Source organism: Nothoprocta perdicaria, unplaced genomic scaffold, assembly GCF_003342845.1.
Source record: "Nothoprocta perdicaria isolate Ctin4 unplaced genomic scaffold, notPer1 scaffold_203, whole genome shotgun sequence".
Classification (NCBI taxonomy): Eukaryota; Metazoa; Chordata; class Aves; order Tinamiformes; family Tinamidae; genus Nothoprocta; species Nothoprocta perdicaria.
This window is the reverse complement of record NW_020455239.1, coordinates 1,173,474-1,200,110: the sequence shown is the minus strand read 5'-3', so window position 1 is coordinate 1,200,110 and position 26,637 is coordinate 1,173,474. Positions and strand designations below refer to the sequence as shown.

Here is a 26,637-nt window from a genome sequence, read left to right as displayed (position 1 = left end):
GGGAGGTTGTGGAGTCTCCTACTCTGGAGGTCTTCAAAACCCGCCTGGATGCCACCCTGTGCCACATGCTGTAGGTGTGCCTGCTTGAGCAGGAAGGTTGGACTAGATGATCTGTAGAGGTCCCTTCCAACCTTAAATATTCTGTGAACACACCTTACAGGATTTCTTTCCATTTCTTTATAACCTCTCCAGAATTCCAAGTTTGCACCTTGCCTCAGCAGCATCTGATGGAAACATCCTTGCACGTAACAAGTCCTCTACAAACCTCCACCCTTGTATTTTAAAATCTCTTAACTTTACCTTAAACTTCTTTCCCGTTATTGTTTTAGGTTATACCTGTACTTTCCCTATTCCTCTCCTCCACCAATAATGCCAGCATTCCCCATCAGCTTCCCGAAGGAGGCTTTTGGTCAGGTTTCCCTTGCACAGAGCGCTCAAGTTCTCATCCTCTCAAGATACAAACACCAGGCTCAGGCTCTAGTGCAGGGAGGAGCGGGAAGCGAGCGGAGCACAAGGGAAAGGTGCAGAGCGCTCCAGAGCAGCGAACCCAAACAAGGCTGAATAAGGCACTGTTCACGCAAATCTCAGATCTTTACATCAAATTAAGGTCCTACAATACTCCTACAATAAAAGAGGGGAACTTCCAGCTGTAGGCTGTGTAGTTTACGGCGTAGCTTGAAGATGAACAAAAAAATCTGGCACTTGCCATGCACAGAAGGGAGAATGTTCTCACCCAGCACCTAACTAGAACAAGCTGGGCAATCGTGTGACCTCTCCTCCAAATAAGAGATAAAAACCCCCAAACTGTTCAGATGCACAGTACCAAGAAATTCTATAGTAAAGCCTGAAAAACATCTCAGAGGTCAATCTGCACTTTAATTAGAAAATAACTTATTAAAAATAATTTTATACATTTCTCCCAATATGGCTGGTGAGTAGATTTAGTAAAGGAAAAAGTATTGATATTGCTCATAATGATAAAATCGATCAATATGCAGTTTAACTCTGGTACATTCCTCGTTTTTATGATAGAAAATTTAATTCAAACTTAAAAACAGAAAATACCTGTCTCTCCCCACAGCACATCAGTGTCGTTGATATCAATTTCATGTCCCTTTTCAATTGCCAGAAGGTAACAAACCACCTGTAAGGTAAATAAAAACATATCACAGATAATGTTTGACACATACACAGCCCAATTTGCCAGTAGAATATACTGCAATAGCTAAAACATTTAAATCAAGTCAGTGTTCCTCTCTTAATGTGCAAGAATCAAAGAATTCATTTGGTCCTTAATCCTTAACTGAAGTCTTTAATCAAAGAAAAGATCAGTATGATTTGGGAAATAACTAAAAGACAAGTGAACATTAATAATAACAGTTTATATTACATCTTGTGAAAGGGGGATTCATACTCTTTTTTTTTCAGCTTTATGCTGTTTATATCTTAGCTGTTATTCAAGGCCTCTCCTTTACAGAACAGCCTTAGCATAGTTTATTAAATGCTCATTTTTAGAATTAAGACCAATGGAAGTTTAGTGTTTTTATTTTTATCTTTAAAACTGTTATGTTTTCTCTAACCACCAACTAATACAAGAACATTAGCTTAGACCCTCTTCTAAACACTAAGCAATTGTCTAACAGGGTGTAGACTTGCTGAGAATGCAAAAACCAGGAACAGTGAAATCAAAGTTTTGGATGAAAAAGGAAAGAGCAAAGGTAGGAGAGAAGAAAGCATATGAATATACTTCCAAGAGAAGCATTGCATGGACTGCAGAGAAAATCTGAAAATTTAAGATGTTAGAATATAATGCAAATTAACGAAATCCACAAGCCTTTATTTCTAGGTAAGAAAAAAAATCTAGCTTCTTTTTGCTCTAAAAAGAAGAACGAGAAAAGAAATTTTTGCATAAATGAAAAGGTATTTATGATTAATATGACATATTTTGCAGATACTAACATGCTGGTCCTTCCACAGTCATCAGTGGATGGTAAATTAGAACTTTTACTATAGTGAAGGAATTTTGCCCTAGTTCAAGTTAATCTTAGTTCCGAATCATCAAATTCAATTTGTTTGATATTCTTGGATCATATGATAAATTAATCCAATCATATGATAAACTAGTTGCCCTCTTTTACAGGTAACTACAAACCTTGTTGTACAATTCTGATGAATTCAAACAGATTTGAAAATATCCTACGCAGCAACCTACCTGGGAGTGTCCCATACTGGAAGCTGCCGTCAATGCTTGCTGCAGCACTTGGCATTTTCTCAGTGAATTTTGTTCTTGGGAAGGAGTTATCCAAATAGCATGGAGCAAGTACTCAAGAATATCACGATGCCCTCTGAGTGCACTATGGATCAACGCACACTGGCCTTTCTTGTCTATGCAGTCAGCCTGCAATAGGAAAAATATTCATAGTTAAAAATAAAAAAAAGAGCCTCGAGAAGTGTAGAAATGTCATGACAATGGGGAGGAGGGGTCCTGAGGACTGCAAGAAAACAAATGACACACCTATATTCCAAAAGCGCAAAAAGAAAAAATCTAAGGAATTAATAGGCCGGTCGGTCTCACTCCAGCCCACAGAACGTGACGTTGCCATTTCCCCTGAAAACAACTGCGGAGAGCGCACTTCCGAACAGGGCACGAGGCAGAGTCTGACATCCCAATGCTCCCTCTTGCCAACCACCATGACGACATGCACAGTGTCTCTGACTGCATTTTGATGATAAAGATCGGTATTTCATGCCGGGATTTCTAAGCAGCATTACTGCAAAGATTTCAAAATCGAGCAGATATGCAGGTCCATTAACTTCATAGCTATGCATATAAAAACCAAGCATGCACCTGATCTGAAATACAACTTGTCATGGAGCCTGCCTGTGTGTTTCACACTTCTTAACTCCTGAGGTCTCTGTGCTAGCTATGTAAGCAATAACAGTTTTCTTTGGCATCCACACTATGTGTTTGGCTGTGAGCACTGCAAGCTTTGTATCTCAGCTTACCTTTGCACCCTTTTTGCACAGCAGCGACACTATGTTCATGTGACCTGCAGCTGCTGCGTAGCTAAGGGGGGTCATTCCACTTTCTGAAGGTCCATCAATAGCAGCTCCAAATTCTAGTAAAAGAGTGACCATTTCTTCATGTCCAAGGTGTGACTGAACACACAGAACTGGAGCATTATTTAGTACTTCTGTCCTGTAATTCACGTTCGCTCCTGCCAGGATCAGCAGACGACTCACCTAAAAAGTGAATGTGAACACTTTTTTTTTTCTGTATTTGTCTTAGTTTATGAACTAATTTTGACATCTTGATTCAAGTCCTTCTGTGCTACTCTCCAATTTCAATGCAGACACTATAGGTGGACACTTTGTCACATATATGGCTCCATCAAAGTTTACAAGTCATCATTAAATAATTATTGTCCTACTAAACTATGTATTACTAACACAAGCTCAACCCTTCCCTCAAGCTCACTACCCAATGCAACTTCAAAATCCGTTACAACAGTATGACTTTTTGTCTATGCTATTTACTACTACTCTGCAGATATATTTAACAGACTCCATTAACAGAAAACCAGGCTACCCACACACACAAGTTTTTTTTTTTTAATGTGTGTGTGTATATAAATACACACACACACACACACACACATATATAAACACATATATATATATAAAACTCTATGCACATGCATGTAAGCAAATTTCCAGTCAAAGGCTTAGCAGTTGGCTAAAACTGCAAATTCCAAATCCCCATTTCCCATTTTCCCAATCCAAGAGTCCTGCCATTTTCATTTTCTAATCCTTTTAATCTCACCATATGCCCCCTTTTACTATTCCCTTGGTATTTCTGCATACAGGAAAATGAAGCTGAAATCTGCTTAGCAAATCAGGAGGTATCTTCGATCTCCTGAAACTTGTTAACACACTCATCTATGTAACAGCATGTGGGTACACCAGAATTAGCATGAAACCCTTCTTTTTATCACAAGTATTAAGGAAAATGCAATTGGCCTTTAACAATCACAGTCTAAAAAAGCAGAGCTTTAAAAAAAAAAAAAAAAGTGCATTAATTTTTTTTCTAAACAGAAGTTCATTTACAGATTTTTTATTTTATTTTTAAAAACTAGGTTTTATGTCCTGTATTAAGCCTGTAAACAGGTTAACAAGAAAAAATATTTAAACTTGTCAGCAAAGGATTTTTAATACATTATTTCTGTCTGCTGTTTACTTAAAGCCATTGTAGCTTCAGTGTTCCTTGCTTTATTCTGCAATTAAATCTTGTCATCCTTGCTCTTGCTTTTTGCTGAAATTTGCATCTACTGATGAATAAACTAACTTTTGTACTCAGGCTTCAGAAACTACGTTAACCCTCAAAATAATCTCATTCCAATTATAAACCAGAAGAAATCTTCTCATTACATGCATAATCTAAATTACTGTGATACATTTCAAGCTCCACTCTAAGAGACTCTAGATATATAAAAGCCAATTAATAATGATAGGACACCATGATTCCACATATAATTCGTAATTATGCTTATGAATTATTTGATGCTTATTTTCTTACCTTCACATTGGGTGTATAGATATTTCTCAGAGAAGCAAGGGCTGTAGATAGTCCATCAGTACTATACCCGATCCACAGGGCTTGAAGATGACTGGAAGAAATTCCAGTCTTTTTACTGAAACCCTATCAGAAACAATATAACAGGAAATCTCTCTGTAAGATTGCAAATAATATTTACATCTACATTTTATCAACACAAAGAGAAGTTATAATTTGTTTGTTAGTACTGATTACAATTTCAGGTGCTCTGCATAAGCTTCTGTTAAATTATTAAATCAACTCTGATGAGGATCTCTAACACATTTTCATGTACCGAGAGCATAAAAGTCCTATTAAGCCGCCAGGTTTACCTTAAAAATGTGAGCTTTAAGTATATGATGACCAAGCTCCATAGTTTGCTGGCGGTTTAACTTCCCCTCCTGTCGAGAAAACATGAAAGCCAGCAGAGCATGTCCATTCCTAGTAAAAAGAACAAGATTGAGAGAGAACTGCATGTATAATTACACTTCCAGAAAATATCCTGTCATGATTGTATGTTTGACACCCATAACCCAAATTTCTCTGTTGGACTACTGAAATACACCTATACTTGGACATCTTCCTATGTATGTCCAGGTATCATATGTGAGGCAAATTTTCTAATGCTATCCAAACCTTCAGCAGTGAAGTCATCAGCACAGAAAGTAACTGTGTTAGGTATACTGAGTTCACTCATTAAAAAGAACCAACAGAGACCTAAGCCACTTAAACAGCTGCTTGTTAAAAAGGCATTCAGATGTCTACATGAATCATGAAATTTCACCAAAGCAAAACAGCTCAGCACTCTGCAGACAGCAGACAAAAAATGAAATGATATCTAAAGCATCTAAGGCATGACTGCTACAGACTTCAAAAGTGATACCTGGAAATATTTTCTGGTTTTGTTATCAGTGTATTAGTGAAGAAACTAGAGCTGTTTATGTTGTTGCCTTTTTATATTTTTAAATCATTACTTCTAAAGAAAATTATATTCAGAATAAAATAATGCAAAGAGAAACGGTCTTTCTGATATTTTTACCATCACCTCACAGAAGGCCTCTGGCAGACCCAGTGCAGCTCTAGACACCAACTTGTGCAGCACTCCTCCTTCTGTGCTTGTTTTACCTCACAGCCAGAAACTGCAGATTTCCAAAAGAAAGCCCAGTCTTTTTGCAAAATTGGAAGTAATTTCTTTCAAAATTTGAACTAAATTGTCTATTTAGTCATCTACACCTGCATTACTCTGCTGTCAATTTTTGAGGAAAATGGAAGTAGCATTCCTTTGAGAAAACAAGGTTACCAGATACCACATGTTAATTAGAGTATATTCTACTGGACAATTAACCATAAGCTAATCAGACTGTTCTAGGTTGGAAGAGATTTCTTATCCCAAACCCAGAAATATCTGAACAAAGTTTTCCTAATGAACAGCTTGAAGTTCTTTCTCTGCTTTCTGCTAGAGGATGCACTCAGCTTCAAGCAACACTGAAGTTCAGCTTCAGCAACACTGAGATGAGGAAGGAGCCCAAACAGCCACAACTCCGACATCCTCCCCAGAGGCAAGTGGCTGCGTTACCTGAACCATTTGCTAAATTCACACTACATCACTGAGAAGTCCTTCAAAATTATGACAGACCCAACTCAACATTACTTATTATTTTGTAAAAATGAATTGAAAGTCTACATTCCAAAAAATTAAAGGCAAAGACCGTGCATGCGCAGTTACAGCTTGAATAAAGAGGGATTTATTACTTTTGTTTTCTCTACTGTCTCCAGTTTACCTAATTTGTATTCTTAAACCCAAAGGAGGTGAGAAGGAACAAACTGAAACAATGTCACCTGGAATTATTATAGAAAGAAATATTTAAATATTCTTATTTCTAAAAGAGCCCAAAAGATCCAGTCTTCTTCCTCTTCCCTCACTGTAATACAAGAGAGTCACTGCACAAAACTGTCAAGAATTTTGTCATATTCGTGGCAACATAATACTAATTTCCCTATGAATATAATGAAGTCAAAGGCAGACTTGCAAATTCCGTCAAGTCTATCATTTATTGTAACCTTTGACATTCTTGTCACATCCACCTCTACAGGCTTTTGTTCAGAAAAAAATGAGACTTGTATTTTAATATCACTCTCTCGCCAATTCTTGAGGCCAATTATATAAAACACAATTAGTTATTTGAGCATGATTTATTACACGTTTTATTTACCTTGGCTCACACAGGAAGTCAGTGTTTTCACCGTCTGCTCTCCAAACAAGCCATTCCCTGAAGGAAGGATGGCAGAACATACGCGTTTTGTCACGTCTCTTGATCAGGAAACATGAGAGAGTCTCTATCCTCTGGCTGAAGTCTTCCCACTGCTGTTCACCACTTATTTGGCCTGCATTAATAGCTTGGAAAATCTGGTCATCTGTCATGGGATGTAGGGATGCTAGTGCCACATTTAATATAGGCAGGGCTCGCTCAAAAGCGGAATTTGTCATGAACTTCATGTTGCACTGAAGTAAATACAGTTCTGATAAAGACACAGGAACTACCTTGTAGCTTGCACTTTTGATCACCAGGTGACCTTTTTGGAAAAGATCCAGTGTCAACTTCAAATAGAGGTAAGATCCCAGGCTTCTCATGATCAAGTGGTTACTCACTTTCCCAATAATGGCTGCATCAGCTTTTCCATTTAAAGATATATTGTTTATAATTTCTTGACTGTTGTTAATCCTGTACTGAATATAAGCACTCAAGTCACCATAGATTTCTTTGTTGTCTGGAAAATTGTCCAGGGATACTCTGATAAATGGTAGTGAACTTGTTATTTCCTGGGATGAATGAGAGTGAGAAAAAGAAAAAAGAACACATATGGAATATAGTATTCCAACACCCAAAGCTCCACAAGCAGCCTTTACTGTATTTTTTGTCTATAATAAACACTAGATAGAATTTTAAAAACTACTATCTCTACAGCGGCTTTGCAAATATTATCCTCTGCTAGCAAATGAAACAATATTTCTACGTCACAACATTTTTCATAGGAAAGTCTATTAATGAAGTTTCTTTACTAATATACCCTCCTCCTCCTATCTTCCAGTAGCAATGCACCAGAAACGAACCAGCAACACTTACTCTGGTCTGCTCAGTTTAAGGCAGGTAATAACTATGGCAGTAACATAAATCAATGAGTATTCACAGTACTATCCGAGTATGTTTTTACGATAAATAAAGATCTGAAAAACCTCGAAACATCTTACACAGTGGTGCCAGAAGACCTTAACAAGCTTCTCAACACCTTAAAATGCAAAAAGAAACTCTGTATATGTTTAAAAAGCTGAAATTCCAGGCTAGTTGGGCGTTTTGACCACACACATGTGCAGAGAGGAAAAAGAATCTCTGACACAGGAACCATGTTAAAAGTTTAGCTGCCAACTACATGCTGGTTTTGATGCAGACACATGCTGAGCAGAGGAGCAGCTAGACAGAGATGCAGAAGGGCCCCGCGGAGGGCTTGCTGAAGCACAGCTCTCCCTAGCGCGGCTCAGCCGGTGTCCCGACGGCAGCTCGCCAGCTAGATGCACAGAGGGAGCAAGTTTAGAGCCACGTGCCCACCCGTGCCTCACCAACCCTCAACTGCAACAGGAAACAGTTACTGCAACAGGACTGCAGCTCTCCAACATTGCTCCGAGCGCCACAGCGGCACTGTACGACTGCAGCTCGGCTACTGCCGACATGCAAATGGTGTTACCGCAGAGGTATAAGGAACAACCAACAACCAGGCACAGTCTTTTCTTAAACTGAACTGTGCATATCTTAAAACAGCCCAACAAGTGCTGGAAACAAAATCTTTCTGCCCTGGCCAGGGCAGAAAAACAGCAACTCTGTAGGGCCACACTCCCCACCCAATCCAGTACTGTATTGCATGGATTACATCCCCCTTCTCATTTCCCCTCATCGACCAGTAAAAAGTAGTCTTGGGAGTACTGAAGTGTCCGTTAGCGACGTAATTCTGACACAGAACTCTAATCAGTTTTCGGGATGGATTATTTCAGAAAGGGGACCTGGACAAATAGAGACAGACACGAGACGAGCAGTTTTGAGGCCAGGAATCCATTTTATCAATCTCCACAATTATCCCTCCCTAGGAAGTGAAAATCCAAAGCACAGCACTAGCAGACATACAGTCTGACAAGTGAAGCTTGAAGGCAACACCATGACTGCACATCCATTTGCACATTTCTCTTTTGAAAAACCCATGAAACACACTGTAATTTCATCACTTCTTGTATTATTAACTGCCCCAGGACACTTCAGAAAGTGATAAAAACCCTATTAATTCCCTGTGTAATAAAAATGCAACAACAAAGTACATGAAGAAAAAAATTAATTCATAACTGAATTCCTCTCCAGGGTATTTTCATAATTACTTAGCTGCAGCAATATAAAAGATCACACTGTCTTTTTGGGGGGGGGAGGGGTGGAAGGGCAGTTTAAAAGGATTTTTACCTGAAAGTTGGTTCTTACAGTCACAATAAGCTTCAGCCAAGGAGGAAATTTCAAAATTATGTTTGTGATAAATGAAGAAAGTGTATCACCATAATCAGGTTTATGAAATTCAGCATCATTTAAGCCATCTATCAAAATTATGTATTCTTCCTCAGGAATTTTCTTCTCTGAAAAATGAAATAGAGGAGAAAAGATTATAGCAATTTTTTCTATAAAATGACACATTTTTATTCCCAAATTTTGAAAATCAAGGAAGAAAAACAGATACATATATGCGCAGTAATATATTTTATCATATTTTGGTAGTATCCAAGGGACTCAACATCTAAACAACTGATAAAAAGTACTGCTATTACTTAAACCAGTCTAATCTCTATACTTAACAATCTGTTCAAAGAGTGAAAGCAGTTAATCGCTCTGTTTTTCAGATGTCATAATTATAAAACAACACTGCTATATAGTAGTAAAAAGCAATGACAATGTTTTTGACCACTATTATTATGGATCCATTTCACAACTGATTTAGAAAGAATTAAGACATCAAACATGGCTATTAGCATGATAAGATATGCACAGATACAGAAAGAAGGCGTATGTATTTGGTTTAAGCTATAAGTGAGACTACTTTTAATATGAGGCATTTACATAAACACTATCAAAATCACCAAAGAAAAGAATGTAGTTCGCAAAAATCAAAGCCATTGGTTTACATTTGCAATTTTGAGGAAAAAAATCCCGGCAGTAAGCATAAGATCTGCAAAAAAGGTTTCACAAATTTGCTGACAGCAAGCAAAATCTGAGAACTAAAAACAGACAGTAAGAACACCATGGGCCAGGTTCACACTTAGACCACTCTGCTCCCTCCACCTTGGCAAGTATCAAGCCCCTGCTCAAACTAAAACATACACCATCAGATGCCGATTTGCACGGAAGAGTTTCCCAGTTTTTTTAAATACAAAACCATATTCTTTCTTACATGTTTTCTTGGCAAAGCTCTGTATCATTTCAGTTTTTAAAATCATGTAAAAACGATGCTCTTTTGGTGACAAAAATCACAAACAATTGAAAACAAAATCCTTCAGTTCAAAGTGTGTCAACCTAAACTTCAAAACACGGTTATCCTTCAGCTTTCTGGAAAAAGGAGTAAGAGTGAAGTTTTCAGAATTGTTAGTATCTTTTATAGAATTCTATTAATAAATACATAAATAGTTAGGGGGGACAGAAAAAAAAAGAATTCCTTCTGTAAATGAATTCTGCTTCACTTACTTCTCTTAGAAGCATTAATTTATCTGGGTATTTTGGCCTTCACTAGCATTTTACATTGTATCTGAATTGTTTCTTTCTTTACCTACCTTTCCTGAGGCTTGAGAGCGGTTCCAAGACTCCCCTTCTAAATGCTGCTGCCGGATCTTGGACACAGGATCTCAGGCTAAGCATGTTCTGTAAGTGAGGTTCTTTTATTAGGAGATCTCTATACGCTGTTAATCGACTTGAACGACAAAGGAGAGCTGCAACACTGTGCACGAATTCTGGGACAAGACACGTATATGTGTTGTCAGCCTGGCAGTAGTGATAAGCAACAACCTGGAGAATTAAAAAGCGAGACAGATACCAAATAAATATTAAGTTGGTTGCTAGTAAGCCCAATTACAATCAAGTGCTACTGAGTTTCAATTCCAAAATACATATTAGAATTATCAGTCAACTCCATAACTTGAGACATACGGCCTTTATCAGAGATGCAAATGCACAGAAAAAGTAAAATGAGCTTTGACCTTGCAGGTCATGAAAAGAAGAAAAGAATCAAAGTATCAGATGCCTTACTCCCCTATTGACATAGAGGGTAACAGCTAAGCTTTATAGCAGGAAACTCAGGCTCTACTAAGCAACCAAAATTTAGAAACACTGTGTCCATACTTTGTAAAGACCTAAGGCCTAATCTGATCATCAACAGGCAAGAGCAAGTGACTGGCAGCCATTAAGCATATTCTGATACAGCAATCAAAAAATGGACAACTGGCTTTGTTCTCATTATTGAAAAATACGCATTATTTGTAAATAGATATAAGGCATTTCTATGCAAAACCCAACACAAGGAAAAAGCAGTATTCCCAGCTGAAAGTGGCACACCCATCGCTTCCATGGCACTGCTTCCAAATAATGCACATGACATTTATATATATTTATATTTGATGTGTATAACCACACATTTTTCTTCTACTATTTGCATAAAGCATGAAATGCAGGCATTAATTGTTTTTTTTCCACTTAAGATCAAGTAAACAAAATAACTTCCTAGCACAATAATATAATAGAGAAATAGCTTAAAATAATTTATCTTTAGACTAACAAAGTATGGTAAATAGACTACATTCAGACATGTCTTGTGCAATAAATATTAGCACACACTTTCTACTCAATCTTCATTCAATAAATACAGATAAATTACACACAATTTTTAAATTTTTGTTTGTTTTCAATATTTTGCTTTAAGAAAATGCACTGACCATCTACTTCATGAGGACACGAGGTCTTTTTGCAAACAAAAGATACCAGCCTCTTTATATCAGTATACATCAGAAAGGATAATTTAATCTACAGAAACAAAGCCACCATAATCAGCTTCTCAAAGAAGCAAAAATAAAGTCAGGAGGGAAAGCAAAAACACCTCTCCCCTAAAACACATGCCCTTCTAAGGTCTAGCACAATTCAGTGTGTAACCTGAAGGACAGTGAAACACCTTAACAGGTGTGAAAGTTGCACACCTTTTGTACGTATCCAAAACTACTGCCCATTTTCCCCACTACTGACTTCTGCTACATCCACGAGGCATTGCAAAGCAACCCTCAGGTTCTAGGTTTTCTGATATACTTAAAATATATCAGAATTAATTTCTATTAATTAGTAGAAAATTCACCTTTGAAGCAAGACGTCTCACAGAATCCTCCATTTTATTTTGGTGTTCAGGATTTCCAGGACAATTCGGAGTCTTCGTTGTGTTGGTTCCATTTGAAGGAGCAGATAGGGGTAACTGACTTAGGGGAATCTCCTGACAGGAGTCACCACCTATGTTTAAAAGGGAATAAATATAAAAAACACCAGGTTTGCTGACAATGAACTCTGTTTTATAGGGAGTGAGGAGGGAAATCTAGAAATATCTTTACTGTTAAAATAAAAATTAAATCTGAGCAGCAATATTAAAAAACTCTGTAGCTAGTATGACAAACACATGCACATATTTGCAACTTTATAGTTTTACAGTAGTTGATCCAATTCTAGATCACATAATTACTGAAAGCAAAACCATGCAATATGAAGCTTTCTTATGAAAATTACATATTCCATGACTAACTTGATCTGATGGATATTACATAACTAAACTCCTGGAAAATACAAATAGGTTACTATTACTAACAGGTTTCTGTTCAGGTCACAAACAAACATCTTCGAAATGTCAGTAGTAGATGTACCAGTCATGACAGTCACACTCTGCTTCCAATTAATGGAGGCTCTGGATTGACAAGCAACAGAATTTCATGCATCTTAATGGAGGTGTTAAGAAGATGAAATCAATTTCTCCATAGCTTTATTCCTGCCTTTGCCTAAATTCTTTGAAAACGTGTGGCATACAGTGGGGAACAAACTTGTCATTTCTCTCCTTCCAAATAAACTGATGAGAGAACAATCTGCTACAGGCAAACCAAACCGCCCACGAAGTTTAGGGGAAGCACTGCATGACAGGAGGAAGAGATTTTATTGCACCTGCCTTTTACTTCGTGTTTTGAGGGGCTGAGATGCCAGAATATCTTGTGGAAGGTATCTGACAGAGCACATAATTTCAACAGTTTGCTTTCCCTGTGAAAAACAAATGTTTGTGGAGGAGTCCATAAGGCTCTACTACCTTATGTCTGAAAAGCAAATATTCCAACTCTTGTTATCAGAATAACAACACAAATAATAATTCAGTAGAGGAACCTACTTTTGGGGGATGAATTAGGACTATTTGAAGCTATTTGTCTCATGCGACTTCCATGGCAGCTAAGTGCTACCAGCCGTGAAATAACAGCAGTCTTCCCAAATCCCACATTTCCAGTAATAACTGCTCCCCTGTTCTCTGTCGGATCTGTACTCTTCAGCTTTTCTTCAATCACTTCAAAAAGCCATTCTCTTCCGACGAACACCGAATCCGTAGTTATGCTTGGCACTTCAAACAAGAGTGGCTTCAGCAAAATGTCTTGAGGCTTATACGGAACGAAACGTCCTGAGAAGTGGCACCAGAGGAAGAGTTTACTAGAGAAAGTACACAGGCAATAATACATTCCAAAAGCTCGTTCACTCAGTAGCTTGCTAATTATGCTGAAAACCACATCTCCTCTTACAGCTTTTACCCTAAAAACAGTAAAAACCTCAGTACAGATAATCTCCATCACTCCTAGGTAAATTACAATCCGAGATAAATCTCAAGCATCATCTGAGGAGATCTTTTTGGTTTATGACTGAATTTGAGTTACTAAGTTGCAGTATCTAAAAGTTTTCTCTAAAATGTGCCAATAATTCTGTAAGTTTGAGAGCGTAAAATATTTACAACTCATTAATTAAAGCCAATGTTAGAGAAATGCCATTTCAGCAATAATTAACTAATATTCAAACACATAAATGAAAGAACAGCCTAAAAATCTCTACAGGATCTCAAGACTTTTACCAGGAGGTTGCTTACTTTCTTCTGCTTATGTTATTGGTAAACTGCTATTCACTAAGTTATTTAAGAGAAGAATATAAAAATGTGTTATCTCAATTGCATTTAACATTTGAACCTCAAAATAACAGTCAAAGGTCAGAAATTCTGAAGCATGTATTACTGAAACAACTCTAATGGTATTCTGTCACTTTTCTTCCTGAAGCAGCATTTGGAGGAAAACTCTGAAGATTAATATTATGTAGTGCCTCTGAAGCCGCAGAACACTTGCCTAATGTCACAAATGATAAAACCTGGTGACCAAGGAAACAGTGTCTAAGCACTGAAAGGACACAAAGTTCACTTTGGATATTCACATGAAGTACACTGCACTGCTCAAACACACATTAGTTCTATAAACGATATATTGATTTGTTACATGAAGCCATTCATGCCTTTTCTAAGTCACAGCATTGATGCAGGAAAAAGAGTGTGAGCATCTCATCTGCAGCCATGCTGACCAGCCCCTTGGGAACGTATCTTTTGTGGTATGAACACATTAAATTTAAATATATATAGTGGGATGGGGACATTTACAAGGATGTCAGCATATCCAAAACCACTGCAGACCTGTGTCAGAGTGCCAAGACAACGTGTACATGAATACCTTTAATCTCCTGTTGCCCTCTGCCCCCGGCGGTATTGTGCCACGGTAAGCGAATTGAGGTGCGTAAAGGAACGTTTCTTTGTCCATCCAAGTAACTCAGATCTTCCAATTTGGTTGAACTTGTTGCTAGGGAATTAAAGATTTAAAGTTTATTTTTCTCTCAGAATAAGCAACAAGGAACATTATTAGTTACTACATTTTTAACGTGGATTTTACAAATAAGTTTTTTAGCTGATTTATCTCCTTTTTTTTTTAAATAATTCTGGCAGTTTCCTTCTATCGAGACAGACTGTTGTGAACAGACACTTTTTATTAAAATACTACTGTCTCCTTGAGAGGTGCAGTGGAAAGCTATTGCTCATTAGCCAGATGTGCTTTTTTTCTGTTCTTATTATATATTTGGCTTACTACCACCAGAATTTAAAATGACACTAGAATTTGTGGAGAGAGAAAAAAAGTTACACTTTGCAAATTATTTAGTGAAACTTTAGTATGCCTTGATTTCATTTGGTACTTCTGGAAATCTAGACACTGCATGTATTATACTACCATATCTAGGACTTTAAGTACAGTTTCACGCGTTCCTATGAATAAACACGGTTCTGAACCACGTAAAAGTTCTCAATGAGAACTATCTGCAGCAGCAGTCGTTTCACAGCGTTTCAGCTCCTGCAGCAGGACATCACGCTAAGCACAGCGGGGTAGTGAATTTGTGTGCATCACTTTCAAAGCCACCTACATAAGCAGCTCAAGTCATTCCCATTGTAACCTTCACAAAATGCTTTCTAAGCAAGTTCACTATTTCATTCATTTCCTCCGCTAAGAAGGAATTCACGTCTGCCTTAATCCCCTCACATGCCAAACAGCACTCAGGTTAATACAGTTTCTTTTTTCACTGCAAGAACAACCCTATCACAGTGGTTTGAAGCGTTAGAACAGGTTCAGATATTAGTTGCTGTTAGACTAATTATGAGAAAAATATTTACTTTTTTTTTCTTGAATGCTGCAAAATACTGCATAACATTTTTATTTTTCAAATTTTAAGACAGAATAATAGATATAAAGTAGAGCTAAAAATTCCAAAAGCAGACCTGTCAAATCACATATATATATATATATATATATATATAAAATTTTCACCAATATATATACATAATTTTCACCAAAAAAAATATGGATATTCACATTAACCAAAGCAATTTTCAGACTGGTATCAAATCCAAACTCCTTCATCTCAAAATCACTTCATTAGCTACTCGTTTGCTGACACCATATGCAGTCCTAACATGGTCGATGGATACTGAAATGTCTCCGAAGTCCTGATCTAAACTATTAAAACTCATGACCAAAGTTCTCTACATAGCAATTTTAAATAATTTAAACAACACACATCTATTGAATTTAGATTCAATTTAAATTCATCTATTCAATTTAAATTTAATTCCTTCTCTCTTTTTTTTTTTTTTTTGGTCTATAAGAATATTTTCATACCAACAACGTTAAGTTTAAAAGAAAGCTTCAGCAGGAACATCAGGCTTATTAAGAGCCTTTTTCCTATCTGAGGACCTTACCTGCGACAGAGTTTGGACGAGGCATTATTAAAGAGCTAGAGTTCTGCACAAAGGGAATCAGGCCCTCTCCTGCAGGCACTTCTTTTGGTAAATTCTCAGCAGATGCAGCTGTCTCCTCCTCTGCAACAGGTGAACAACTATCTGTTCTTCGATCGTGAAGGGCCCCCTGCTGTGCTCCTGCTCTGAGACTCCCATCCTTACTCCACTCCAAACTGGATCCACTGCGATCATCATTCTCTGATGAACTCGTTATGGTTGCTGAAAAAGGAGAGGTATTCTAGAGTATACTTCAGATGCTGAGGGCCTGCTCACGCTAACATGCCTTATGCTTTTCATATTCATGTGGCTTGTCAGGCCTACAGATAATATTCAAGCAGTCATTCACAGAATACTTTTTAAAGATAAATAATGTTCTTCCAATTTCACAAAGCCAAACACTTTTTACAAAGCCTTTCTAAAGGTTGCTACATGCTTAACAAAAACTGCACAAAGTATCAGCAGCCTTGGTTTTATTTTGCAGGCAGAGGAAGGGGGAAGGCTCCGAGCAAGCTGGCGCTATCAGCAGGTCGGTATCACGGCCTCCCAGCCTCCATCGGCAGAAGGCAGCTTGGCTTCTCCTACCTGATCCCCGGTATTGGAAAGTTGGAGTGAGAGGCAGCAACCGAGCTCTCAAACTAAGAACAGGAGCAGTCATTCCCTCAAAGAAAGTTCAACACACAACATCGTTTTGACATAGGTAGAGTTCTGATGCTTTCCCATCTATGGACACAGATCATTCCTATGATACCCATTAGAATGGGCACAGTCAGCTTTACAACTTCCCTTACACAAAACAGAGCTTTCTGGTCTACAAACACACAGTAACAAAATGCACCACCCAGGTCCTTAGCTAGTCTGTTTTGTTAAGTTCATTCCTCCAGGACTGAAACATAGTGCTGGGAAAGTTTGGCGCTGGAGCAAGGCTTCCTTGCCGAAACCGCAGCAGGTCTCCTGAAACGTCTGCCTTCTGGGCGGCAGCCTAGGCTCTTCTCTTGCTTAGCTCACTGCTGAGGATGAAAATCTGCCTCCACTTCTACTACATCAAACTCGATGGAAACACAGCGGAATTCAACAACAGCAATGAAGCAGCAGAGGGCTACGGGGTAGTTGAACCAGCCAGGGAGAAAACAAAACAAAACAAACAAAAAACCCCAAACAAAAAGCAACAACAACAAAAAAAACAGAGCAGAAAGCGATCTGCCAGGGAGCCTGCTTGTCCAGAAAACCATCGCAAAGAGAAATAAAATGGAAGCCGACATAAGGAGCAAGAAAACAAGCTATTTTCATGGTTGGATGAACATTGTCGAAGACATTATAAAAGACAACCTTGCTAAATATTTGCTAAATGTAATTTAAAATGTACATTTACTGTGGTTGGCAAATTTAAATAAATAGACATTTAGATATTAAAAAAAAAAAAGGACTAATTCATCAGAGTGGTGCTCCGCATTTCCCTTCCTAGTAGCATCCCTTTCCAGAGGACAGCACAGCCTGTAAGGATTTAAACAACTAATTTTGGGGGCATGTTAAATTAGTTTCAGCTCACCCTCCTTTTCATCTTCTCTAACACATTATGCGTGGATCAAGTTTAGACCTGAAGCTGGTGCTTTCTGAAGAGATTCCCAGAGAATTACATTCTTCCCTCATCTAAAGACAGGTGCTGCAGCTCAGCAGGACAGGGCAGATCACTTTCACACAGGCACTGTGGTGAAGAACCAGGTGCACTCAACTACAGAACTGCACACCCGTATATCCCTGCTCCAGCATTGTCTATATTTTCTCACACTCTGTTCTCTAGATATCTCACTCTTCACAACTCCACCATCTTTCACTTTTCCTGCTTGTTTTCTTCCCTCTTTTCCATTAATTCAGTAAGTAACTTTTCTCAGCACGCTCAATAATCTGCTCTTTAAATATTACTCCTTAAAAGGTTATATAATGAAGGATCCATTTATAATTATTTCAAACAAGCACAAAGCTAGTTCTGATCTCATTCAGAATGTGTACATACTCATAGAATATCTGAGGCTCACAAATCTGTACTACCGGTGCTTTGCATCAGAATCTGCATTTAGCCACTGAGGGAAAGGAACGACTTGCTCAAGAATAGATTTTTTTTTGTTTTGTTTTAAAGGTTAAAATTATTAACTGGTTAACAGTTAGGTCAGTTAGGCCCTGCCTTCCTGGTAGGAGAGGAGGAACTGAAAACAGCACCTGTTTCTATGGGCTCAGATGAACAATGTATTACTGTTATTGTAAACATACTTACTCCAAGATTTTAGTACATGCATAAGAAATGCATCTTGCATGACTATAAACTTGATAAAGAAAACAGGCACACATTCTTCCACCTGTCTGGCATTACCTCCCAGAGAAGCACAATAATGCAGGAAGCAGGTAATTAGCTGAGGAAAAGCACTTATCAAAGAAGCAATACCAATTTTTATACTCAAATTGATGTTGGACTTGCTGATAAAAACACAAATTGTGTACAAAACATCACATAGATCCCCCCTTTTTTTTTTGCAAAGTCATTTTTTCTACACAGTATCACTGTAAACAAAGGAACAATACATTAATTTAGAGCTCCAAATACCTAAGTCTTCCAAACCAAAAACGATTAACCTTTTTATAGAAAGGAAACACTCACCATTTAGGGAAGCCATAACAAAATTCCCAAATTTTAATAAAATACCCTGTCAGGAAAGCTCAATATTCAGTCTACACATCACTTACTGATCACAGATGCAGTTAGGAATAAAAAATGTTGTCATAACCATGTCTTATTTGATCACCTTGCTTTGTTCTAATTGAACAGATCTCAGATACTTATGACATTCTGCAAATGGATTTCAACTATTGTACCAGAAAGACAAAAATTATCCCTATCTTCCACTGTTTACAATCGTAAGTTACTGTAAGTTCATAAGCAATCCTATGTTCATGAGTTGCAGGTCTAACATTATGCTCTACCTGCATAAATAAATAAAAAAATGAAAACTGACCATGAACAATGTAATCTATCCACTTACTATGGAACAACACCCCAAATTAATTTCTAAGCTATTTGTTATATCAATTACTTAATGAGACTTAAGAACCATTACGACCTTCTCTTGTAGAGTACCTGATCAGTGAAGATAACTACTGTTATTGCTTGTGTTATTACTTGTGCTTACTGTTATGTGACTACTATTAGTAGTCACTGTTAGTGACTACTGCAGTAGTCTGTACTGTAGTGACTACTGTCACTGTTAGTGACTACTAATTCCTTCACTTTCCTAGAAAGTACCAGAATATCTGTACAGTCAGAATAAATCATTATCAACTTCGTTTAAAAAAAAAAAAAAATCACTAATTTCTGGTAGGTCTTACACCAATGGTCACAAAGTACTCATAACCACAAAGAGAGAGATAGGAATAACTAACATGAAATTCCTTCTCTGAGCATAAGCTGTAATTAAAAAGCAACACAGAGTAAAGGTTCACAGTCAAACCATTGACATCTTAAGTTTATTTTGTAAGATCTAATCATTTAAGATCTAGAATTGCTTCTGTTTACGGCCTCCCAGAATTTAGTACATCAGCTATGCTTAAATAGAACTGAAAGTTCATTTATCTAGACTGAAAGTTTTGGATTATGAGGTATTTTGTGCTCTGCCTCCTTTTTTTTTCCAGTGGTAAGCTTAACAGTCATTAAAGAATCAACTTTAACAGAGAAATCTTACAATAGGTTATCATAATGTGAAAAATAAGCTTTTTACATCTTTCACTGGTCATCTTCCAGCAAACAATGTTAAAGCAGCCACCTGAACACTCAAGAATACAATGACAAGGACCCATCAGGGCACAGAGAATAAAAAGAAATGGAAGCACGAGCAAGCAAGCAAAAATGTAGAGCTCTTCTTTGATACTAAATGGTTTTACTGAAATATTTAGGTAGTTGGTAAAAGGAGTCACTTAACAGCTGGCCTGTGATGGTAGCTACCTCTCAAAGCTAAATGCTTCCAGTTTGGGTAGGCAGATAGAGCTGAGGCTCAGCTTCCCATTCAGCAGAGGCTCATACAGTTTTACCTATTTCTCACAGAATTATTTTAGCCTCACTTTGATCGCAATTACTGAAAAGTCTGCATTTTTTAAAACAATTTAATTTAGACTACCTTTGCAGGAAGTAGCATTATTATAGGAATTTTTCTTCAATTGAAAATTAAGCTTGTTTCACATTTCACCATTAGGAAAATGTTGCCCTGAGTGGTTTGTGGAGGTTCAGGTGCTGGAGATGCTCAAAACCCGATGGGACATAGTCCCGGGCAGCTTGTTTGAGCTGGTGCTGCTTGAGCAGATGCATTAGACTAGATGATCTCCAGGGGTCCTTTCCAATCCCACCTATTCTCTGTGATTGTAGAGGCATACACAGTACGTGACACAAAAGACCGAAGTGAAGAAAGTAAGAAATAAAATGAAACAACAAAAGAAAAACTTACTGATTTTATAGAAAAACAGAGACATTAGAGCTACACTGGAAAACAGAAAAGGAAAAGGCACACTTAAAAATGAAACTGTTATAGGCAGAGCATTTTAGTCTTTCAATTCTAGAGCACTTGGAACAGCAGCCAGATCACTGTACCCAACAGGAGAACATGAAGCAGGTACTCAGGCTTGTGGTATTCAGAACAGGTAAATTCTACTAACTGCATTACTAATTAAGGTGCTTACCTATAATTCCACTGTCCTTGCTCTCCAGGGTGGAGCTAGGGCTGCTAATGGTTCCACAGGGACTACTTTTGTGGGTTGCTCTTTTGTCAATACTGCTATTGAGAGTTGAGCAGGGACTATCAGTGCTAGGTGAAGTAGTGCTGCTTGTGAGGGTAGAGCAGGGACTGACTCCTTGAATGGCTACTGTACACTGCAATGTGAAGCAAAGAATTAGTTATTGCTTGGCAGGAAAAACAAATCTACTGTCCTGCAAGTTAGAAACATGAGTAGGCAGAGTAAGAACAAAATCAAGAACCCATTTCCAAGCAAGAACTTAAAAAAAAAAAAGGAAGCTTTATTTTGATGTGGGAGCCTTAATATGTTTAAAAATCACTCTTTGAAAGTGTGTTCCGGAAATAAAAGGGATAGAGGGGAGGGTAGAAATTCAAAGTTTATTGCAAGATCTGCAGTGAGGCCGATTTCTTCTCTGTTAAAGAATTCACCAAAAAAACCTTCATTATTAGTGCTCTGTGTTAAAAGTACTAAAGTACTCAAATTATGGTCTATTCACACACCACTCTCACCAAAACCCAAACTGATGTATTAAGAGTTAACAGGACTGGAATTGAAAGTAGAGCATCAAATACGAGTGAACTTCTGAGGAGAGAGAGATAAGTTCATATTTTAACAAACTACTCACATTTTCCATTCCCACAAGCAGTAAAAAAAGGTTACTCCTTTTATATACAGAAATACGTGGGACAAAATCCCAGAATTTGTTCACACTTGCAGTAAATTAGAATTACTTTCCAATACTGATAATGACGACTCTATTCTACAAAAGTTGTTCCACATTTATTTCCTCTGAGGAATGCAACGTTATCCCAGTTTAAAAAAAGAAAAAAATATTGCTTGCTTCTTCAAATTCCCTTATCATATTTTGCTTAATACAGATAATATTTTGCTATATATAAAATAATTGCAACTAGCCAAAATAAATAAATAACAATAATGGTGCTCTCAGCAACAGGATGAATACTAAGTACATTATCTTCCATTATCCTACCATGGCTTTATTTTTCTCTTCTATATGTGCAGAGGTTGGGATCCCTTCTCCCAGTAAAAAACCCAATCTTGTCATCAGTTCTTGTGCTGCAGGAGAACAGCTTGCGTCTTTGTCAGGCTTTGCTTTGGAGAGGAGGGGGAAAGAAAGTTGAAAATTATAGTCTTATTCCTGGAAATTGTTTTAAATAGAAAAAAAACTACAATCATATTTGAACACCAATTCTTCTGCCAGCAATATACTATCTAACAGAGCAGCTAATACCATTTAACCTTTTTTCCCTTAGGCTTTACAGTGTTGGTAGGTCTTGGAATGCTTTTCATTTCTTGCACAAATTTCAGGAAGGAAAAAACTCTAGCAGTTAAAAAAAAAAAAAAGAAAGAAAAGAAATAGCAAGTGCAACTAGCTAACAAACAATTCATCACCAGATTGACAAGTAATATGATGACCATCACTTACAGATGGCATTAAGCTCACCACTGTCAAAGCTCAGTGTCAGACTGATATACTATTGAAGTAATTTTTTAGAAAATTTCCTATAGAAGTTATAAAAATGAGAACTAGAAATAAATAATACAGATTTTTGCAATTTAACTGCAATCTCACTGCAACTAACACCATACATTTTTTGTTGTTTCTACTATACAAAGGATTTGATATCAGCTTTAAAGTTCCTAGCTTTTCTGGTTACACAAATAAGTAACTGTATCAGCACAGGGTTGTTTTAAAATACCTTTTAGTATTCAACAGACATACTGAAACAATGAACTCAAATAGGCACTCCTCAACAAAAACAGCCATTAAAAAAGGCAAATTTATTAGCAATTTTCAAACACTTGCCTCTTTAGGAAAAACATTACTTCTAATATAATTTCCACAAGCTAACCTTCCCTGTCATTTTATTTGATGGCAACAGCTTCAGCATCACTTATCTATCTTTAAAGCCAATCCCTAACACTGACTGCCACTGAGTTTTCAGGTTTGGTGTCCACCAGAAAAGAACATAATAATCTGTAGGCCTGTCCTGCTCTCAAGTGTCAATTCTCAATTTATCGAAGAACATGAGCTAAGGGCTCTGAGAAACACCTTGCACCAGGAACGTTCAGCCAGGGAGCTGCTGCTGTGTCAGCTCTCACCAGGATTCTGCGGCGAGGAGAGCAGCAGGAGCACCCGAGTGCCGCTTCCCAAGCTGGGCAGTCCAGGCAAAGCATCGAGGGCACGTGGGATCTCCCCTCCGTCTTCCCACTTGCACCCTTCTCCTAACCCATCACAAAGCCTTAACACTCGATTCAGCCCTGCCTCTAGCTTCCTGCCATGGCTGCAGTGCAAGCTGGACTCCTTTCCCCTGCGAGTGCCCAGCACCTCCCAGTTCTGAGTTGGCCCTCCTGCCTGCCTCTCCCCTCCACCGCCTTCCCAGTACAGAGAGGGCCTCTCCTCTCCACCATCTGCCCAGTACAGAGGGCCTCTCCTCCTACAGCCTGCCCAGGACAGAGAGGGCCTCTCCTCTCCACCATCTATCCAGCACAGAGGGGACCTCTCCCCTCTCCCCACCACGTTTCTGAGCAAGACGCAATGTGGTCTACAGCACATATAAAGGTCTAAGAATCAAGGCAGTTATAAAGATCAAGTACGTACACTGGCAAGCATCTCCTCTTTACCACAAGCACCTTAAATTTGTAGAATATTCTTATAAATAATCAAATTTCATTTTTATATCATTCTGTTTAAAATGAACAACTATTCTACCAAATAATGTCACTGAACAGACATTCTTACCATTTGAATTGGTTTCTCCTTGCTCTGACCCTTTTCTCAGTGGTGGCACTGCCTCACCTGGCACTCTAGGACTTTCCACATACTTGAGCTTCCTGATCGGACCTGCAGTAGGAAAGAACTGAGTGCATCTATTTTTTTTTTTTCCAGAAGGATTTCAAGTTTCAAATGCAGTATGTATCCTCAGAGGTCTAAATAAAGTAGAAGAACCGTTTCTTACATACACAGCTGCTACAGTGAAATCTAGTGAACTGCTGCACTTCTTCCACTCTTGTGAGTTCTGCTTGGGCTCACTTTTAGAATGTAAACTTTGCTAGAAAATAAAATCAATCTGCTTGCCAAGACAGCTCTGAAAGTTTCTTGTATCAGTAAAACCAGCAACCTTTTCATGTTCAAATTTCATCGTCTTTCTATGGGCCTATTCAGAAGTTTTATTTTCCATTTCAACAGGAAGATAACGTTGTTATTAACACCTCTGAAGCTAGAAGAGAAAGATTACAAGCAGATAGTTTACAACCTTAATACACTAAAGAAGCTTTTTATTAGAGGGTCGTTTCTCCAACACTGATGCATTCTGAGGAAAGGTGAAGGTACGTTCAGAAAAAAGTGACAGTGACATTTGCTGATTTCTGCTATCATAAAATAGTGTCTGCCTAGTGCACATACATATTAAGTTCAAATATCACCTGTTAGCATCAAAAAGAATTTGTAAATATAGACACACACATGCTTACTAAAAAAATAATTTTAGATAAGCTTACTCCCAGTTTTATGCTTTGTTTTAAAGTTATTTACCATGCTGCTTTTTTTTTGCAAAATGTATTTTACTAACAAATACAGAAAGCATTAAATGTACAATGATACCTCTGGTCAAAAAAATACCTAATAGAGTGAGGACACCGCTGCCCTCTAATGTTTCACCAGAAAAAAAAAAAGATCTGGTTTTATTAAATCAGGATCAGCCTGTACTACAACACAAATTGAAGGCTGAAATTCTCATGCTGATCCAGCAGCTGCCAGTACGGGCAGCTCACAGCACGTCACGCTGCGTGCGGCTCCACAGCCTCGCTGCGCACATCCGCAAGAGAAGGCAACAGAATTAACACCGCAAATACGGAGTTGTGAAGAGAAGGAAAACTTGTGAATGGGGTAGCTTAGGAAATTACACACTAGGAAGCTAAATTACCTCAATTTTTATTAGCATAATCTTAATTTCTTGTGCTATATGTGATAAAACCCCTCATAACTTCCAAAAATCTAGTGAGCTTAAGGAAAAGCAGGTAGTTCTAGTGGTTCAACAAGAGGAACCTAAGAGTTACCTTGAAGATCCCCAAAATAGTCCTAAAAAACACAGCTTAGAAAAGTAAATAGGAGGTATTTCTATGGATTTATCCAATTCTTGTTGATAAACAAAAAATCTTATTTAAATATGATCTCTTGTTATATTATGGTTATATCATTATAATATTATACACATATTGTTTTACTAGTATGCATATATAGCTACAATCTTCAGGTTCTATACAGTTATATATCATCATTACAAGACTGGAAAAAGAGTTTTTCTTATGTGAAAACACATCCAACACGCTGTAGCCATGTGATTTTTAAACACCTACTTTAGGCCACAGCAACCATGTGTGGGAAAAAAATTCCACTTGCAGTATTCTACTTTTGTATCTCATATGTTTGTATGTTGTACATTACTCTTATTTTACACATAATAATAATAAAATTATTATTATGAGTCTCAGCATCAAGCACCCAGAACGCTGGATACTTCCGAGGGCTGGTTTCTATGTAACTCCACAGAAGCCTGACTTAAAGTTACACAATCATATGTTTGTACCAAGGGAGAAACTGAAAAGATGAAGTTGACTTCAAGTATTAAATTATACCTATTTTCTGAAGTACTATATATTATATATTCTGGGAGAAGAAAAATAACAACAAAATAATTTTATTTTGGGATGTTTTATTTTAGTAACTCCAAAAAGAGAATGCTTTTCAACTCTGGTCAATTCATTAAAAAAAAAAAAAAAAAAAAAAGACAGAAAAGAAAAAGAAAAAAGCTTCATGAATACACAAAAGGTTTATGGGAAACTCTGGCGAATGCAGATGCACTACTAAGGATCAGCGAGTAAGTCCTAAAAGAAGTCAATTTGCTACTGTAATGATGTTTAAGCAGCACTTCTGTAAAACACGGAAAACATATCAGGAGTTAAAAGTTTTATACTGTTTTTGGTATTCTAAACATCATTGATAGATATGACAAAAATATTGGAGCTATTTTTTAAACTTTTCCAATGCACTCATTTTGACCACAGTAATATAGAAAACTCCAGTTAGGGGACTACAATACCTGACCTAGCACAAAATAAATATCAATGAATCCTCTATCATTAAGTTATAATGTGCCTTTTTTTCCTTCTTAAAACACAAGCTCTACTGTAATTGTACCTATTCTGGAGACACTATTTCTGGAGTGTATATTTGCGAGTCATGATGATGCTAATGCAACTACAGATACTTCTTTCAGTACACAGTCAGTCATAAAACAACACACAAATGTTACTGCAGCATTTAACAAATACCAAACACTGATTTAATGCAGCTTTACAGTGAAGTTTTAAGAAAACAATGAAAGGTACACCTAAGAGTATATTTTCCTTAAGTCAAATATCTTTATTTACTCTGCCTTACAAAATAGAACTGAAGGTAGAGCTTTCTACAGAATCTTCTGAATAATGATCACACTGTGCCCAAGTTCTAACCTGGACACCCCAGTCCTTTACATCTAACTTTCCTCCCTTCATGCCAGTAAAACAGGAATACATGTTTACCTGCCTTTCTCAGAATTTAACACTGAAAGTGTTAGTGTTTGGAAAAAGCAGAGATGGCTCTTCAGCTTTCTCAGTGTGGTGTGTGCAAATCCAACACTCCATAGGAAGAATTCCAGCAGAGTGACTTCAATTCTCTCCTCCCTATCCATATATAACTTTGGATTTCTGGTTTCCAGTTTTTCCTCCTTTTTTCTGTCACAGCAAATCTCCATCAGTAA

The 26,637-nt window shown here is 37.5% G+C and overlaps 1 protein-coding gene across 3 annotated transcripts in view; it reads right to left on the bottom strand.

The window, feature by feature from the left end:
* TANC1 (tetratricopeptide repeat, ankyrin repeat and coiled-coil containing 1) overlaps positions 1–26,637 on the bottom strand; it is a 55,169-nt gene that overhangs the window by 13,532 nt on the left and 15,000 nt on the right. For 2 of the 3 annotated variants that reach the window (XM_026038141.1, XM_026038142.1), the window contains exons 3-17: positions 23,580–23,681; positions 21,807–21,928; positions 20,762–20,951; positions 16,007–16,264; positions 14,436–14,561; positions 13,073–13,354; positions 12,011–12,159; positions 10,446–10,677; positions 9,094–9,260; positions 6,808–7,415; positions 4,927–5,035; positions 4,577–4,699; positions 3,007–3,243; positions 2,213–2,398; positions 1,066–1,144 (exon numbers count right to left, since the gene is read on the bottom strand). In XM_026038141.1, the coding sequence (XP_025893926.1) occupies positions 1,066–1,144; positions 2,213–2,398; positions 3,007–3,243; positions 4,577–4,699; positions 4,927–5,035; positions 6,808–7,415; positions 9,094–9,260; positions 10,446–10,677; positions 12,011–12,159; positions 13,073–13,354; positions 14,436–14,561; positions 16,007–16,264; positions 20,762–20,951; positions 21,807–21,928; positions 23,580–23,681 (2,970 nt within the window). The remainder of the gene's footprint in view (positions 1–1,065; positions 1,145–2,212; positions 2,399–3,006; positions 3,244–4,576; positions 4,700–4,926; positions 5,036–6,807; positions 7,416–9,093; positions 9,261–10,445; positions 10,678–12,010; positions 12,160–13,072; positions 13,355–14,435; positions 14,562–16,006; positions 16,265–20,761; positions 20,952–21,806; positions 21,929–23,579; positions 23,682–26,637) is intronic. The other variant, XM_026038143.1, reaches the window with a different exon arrangement.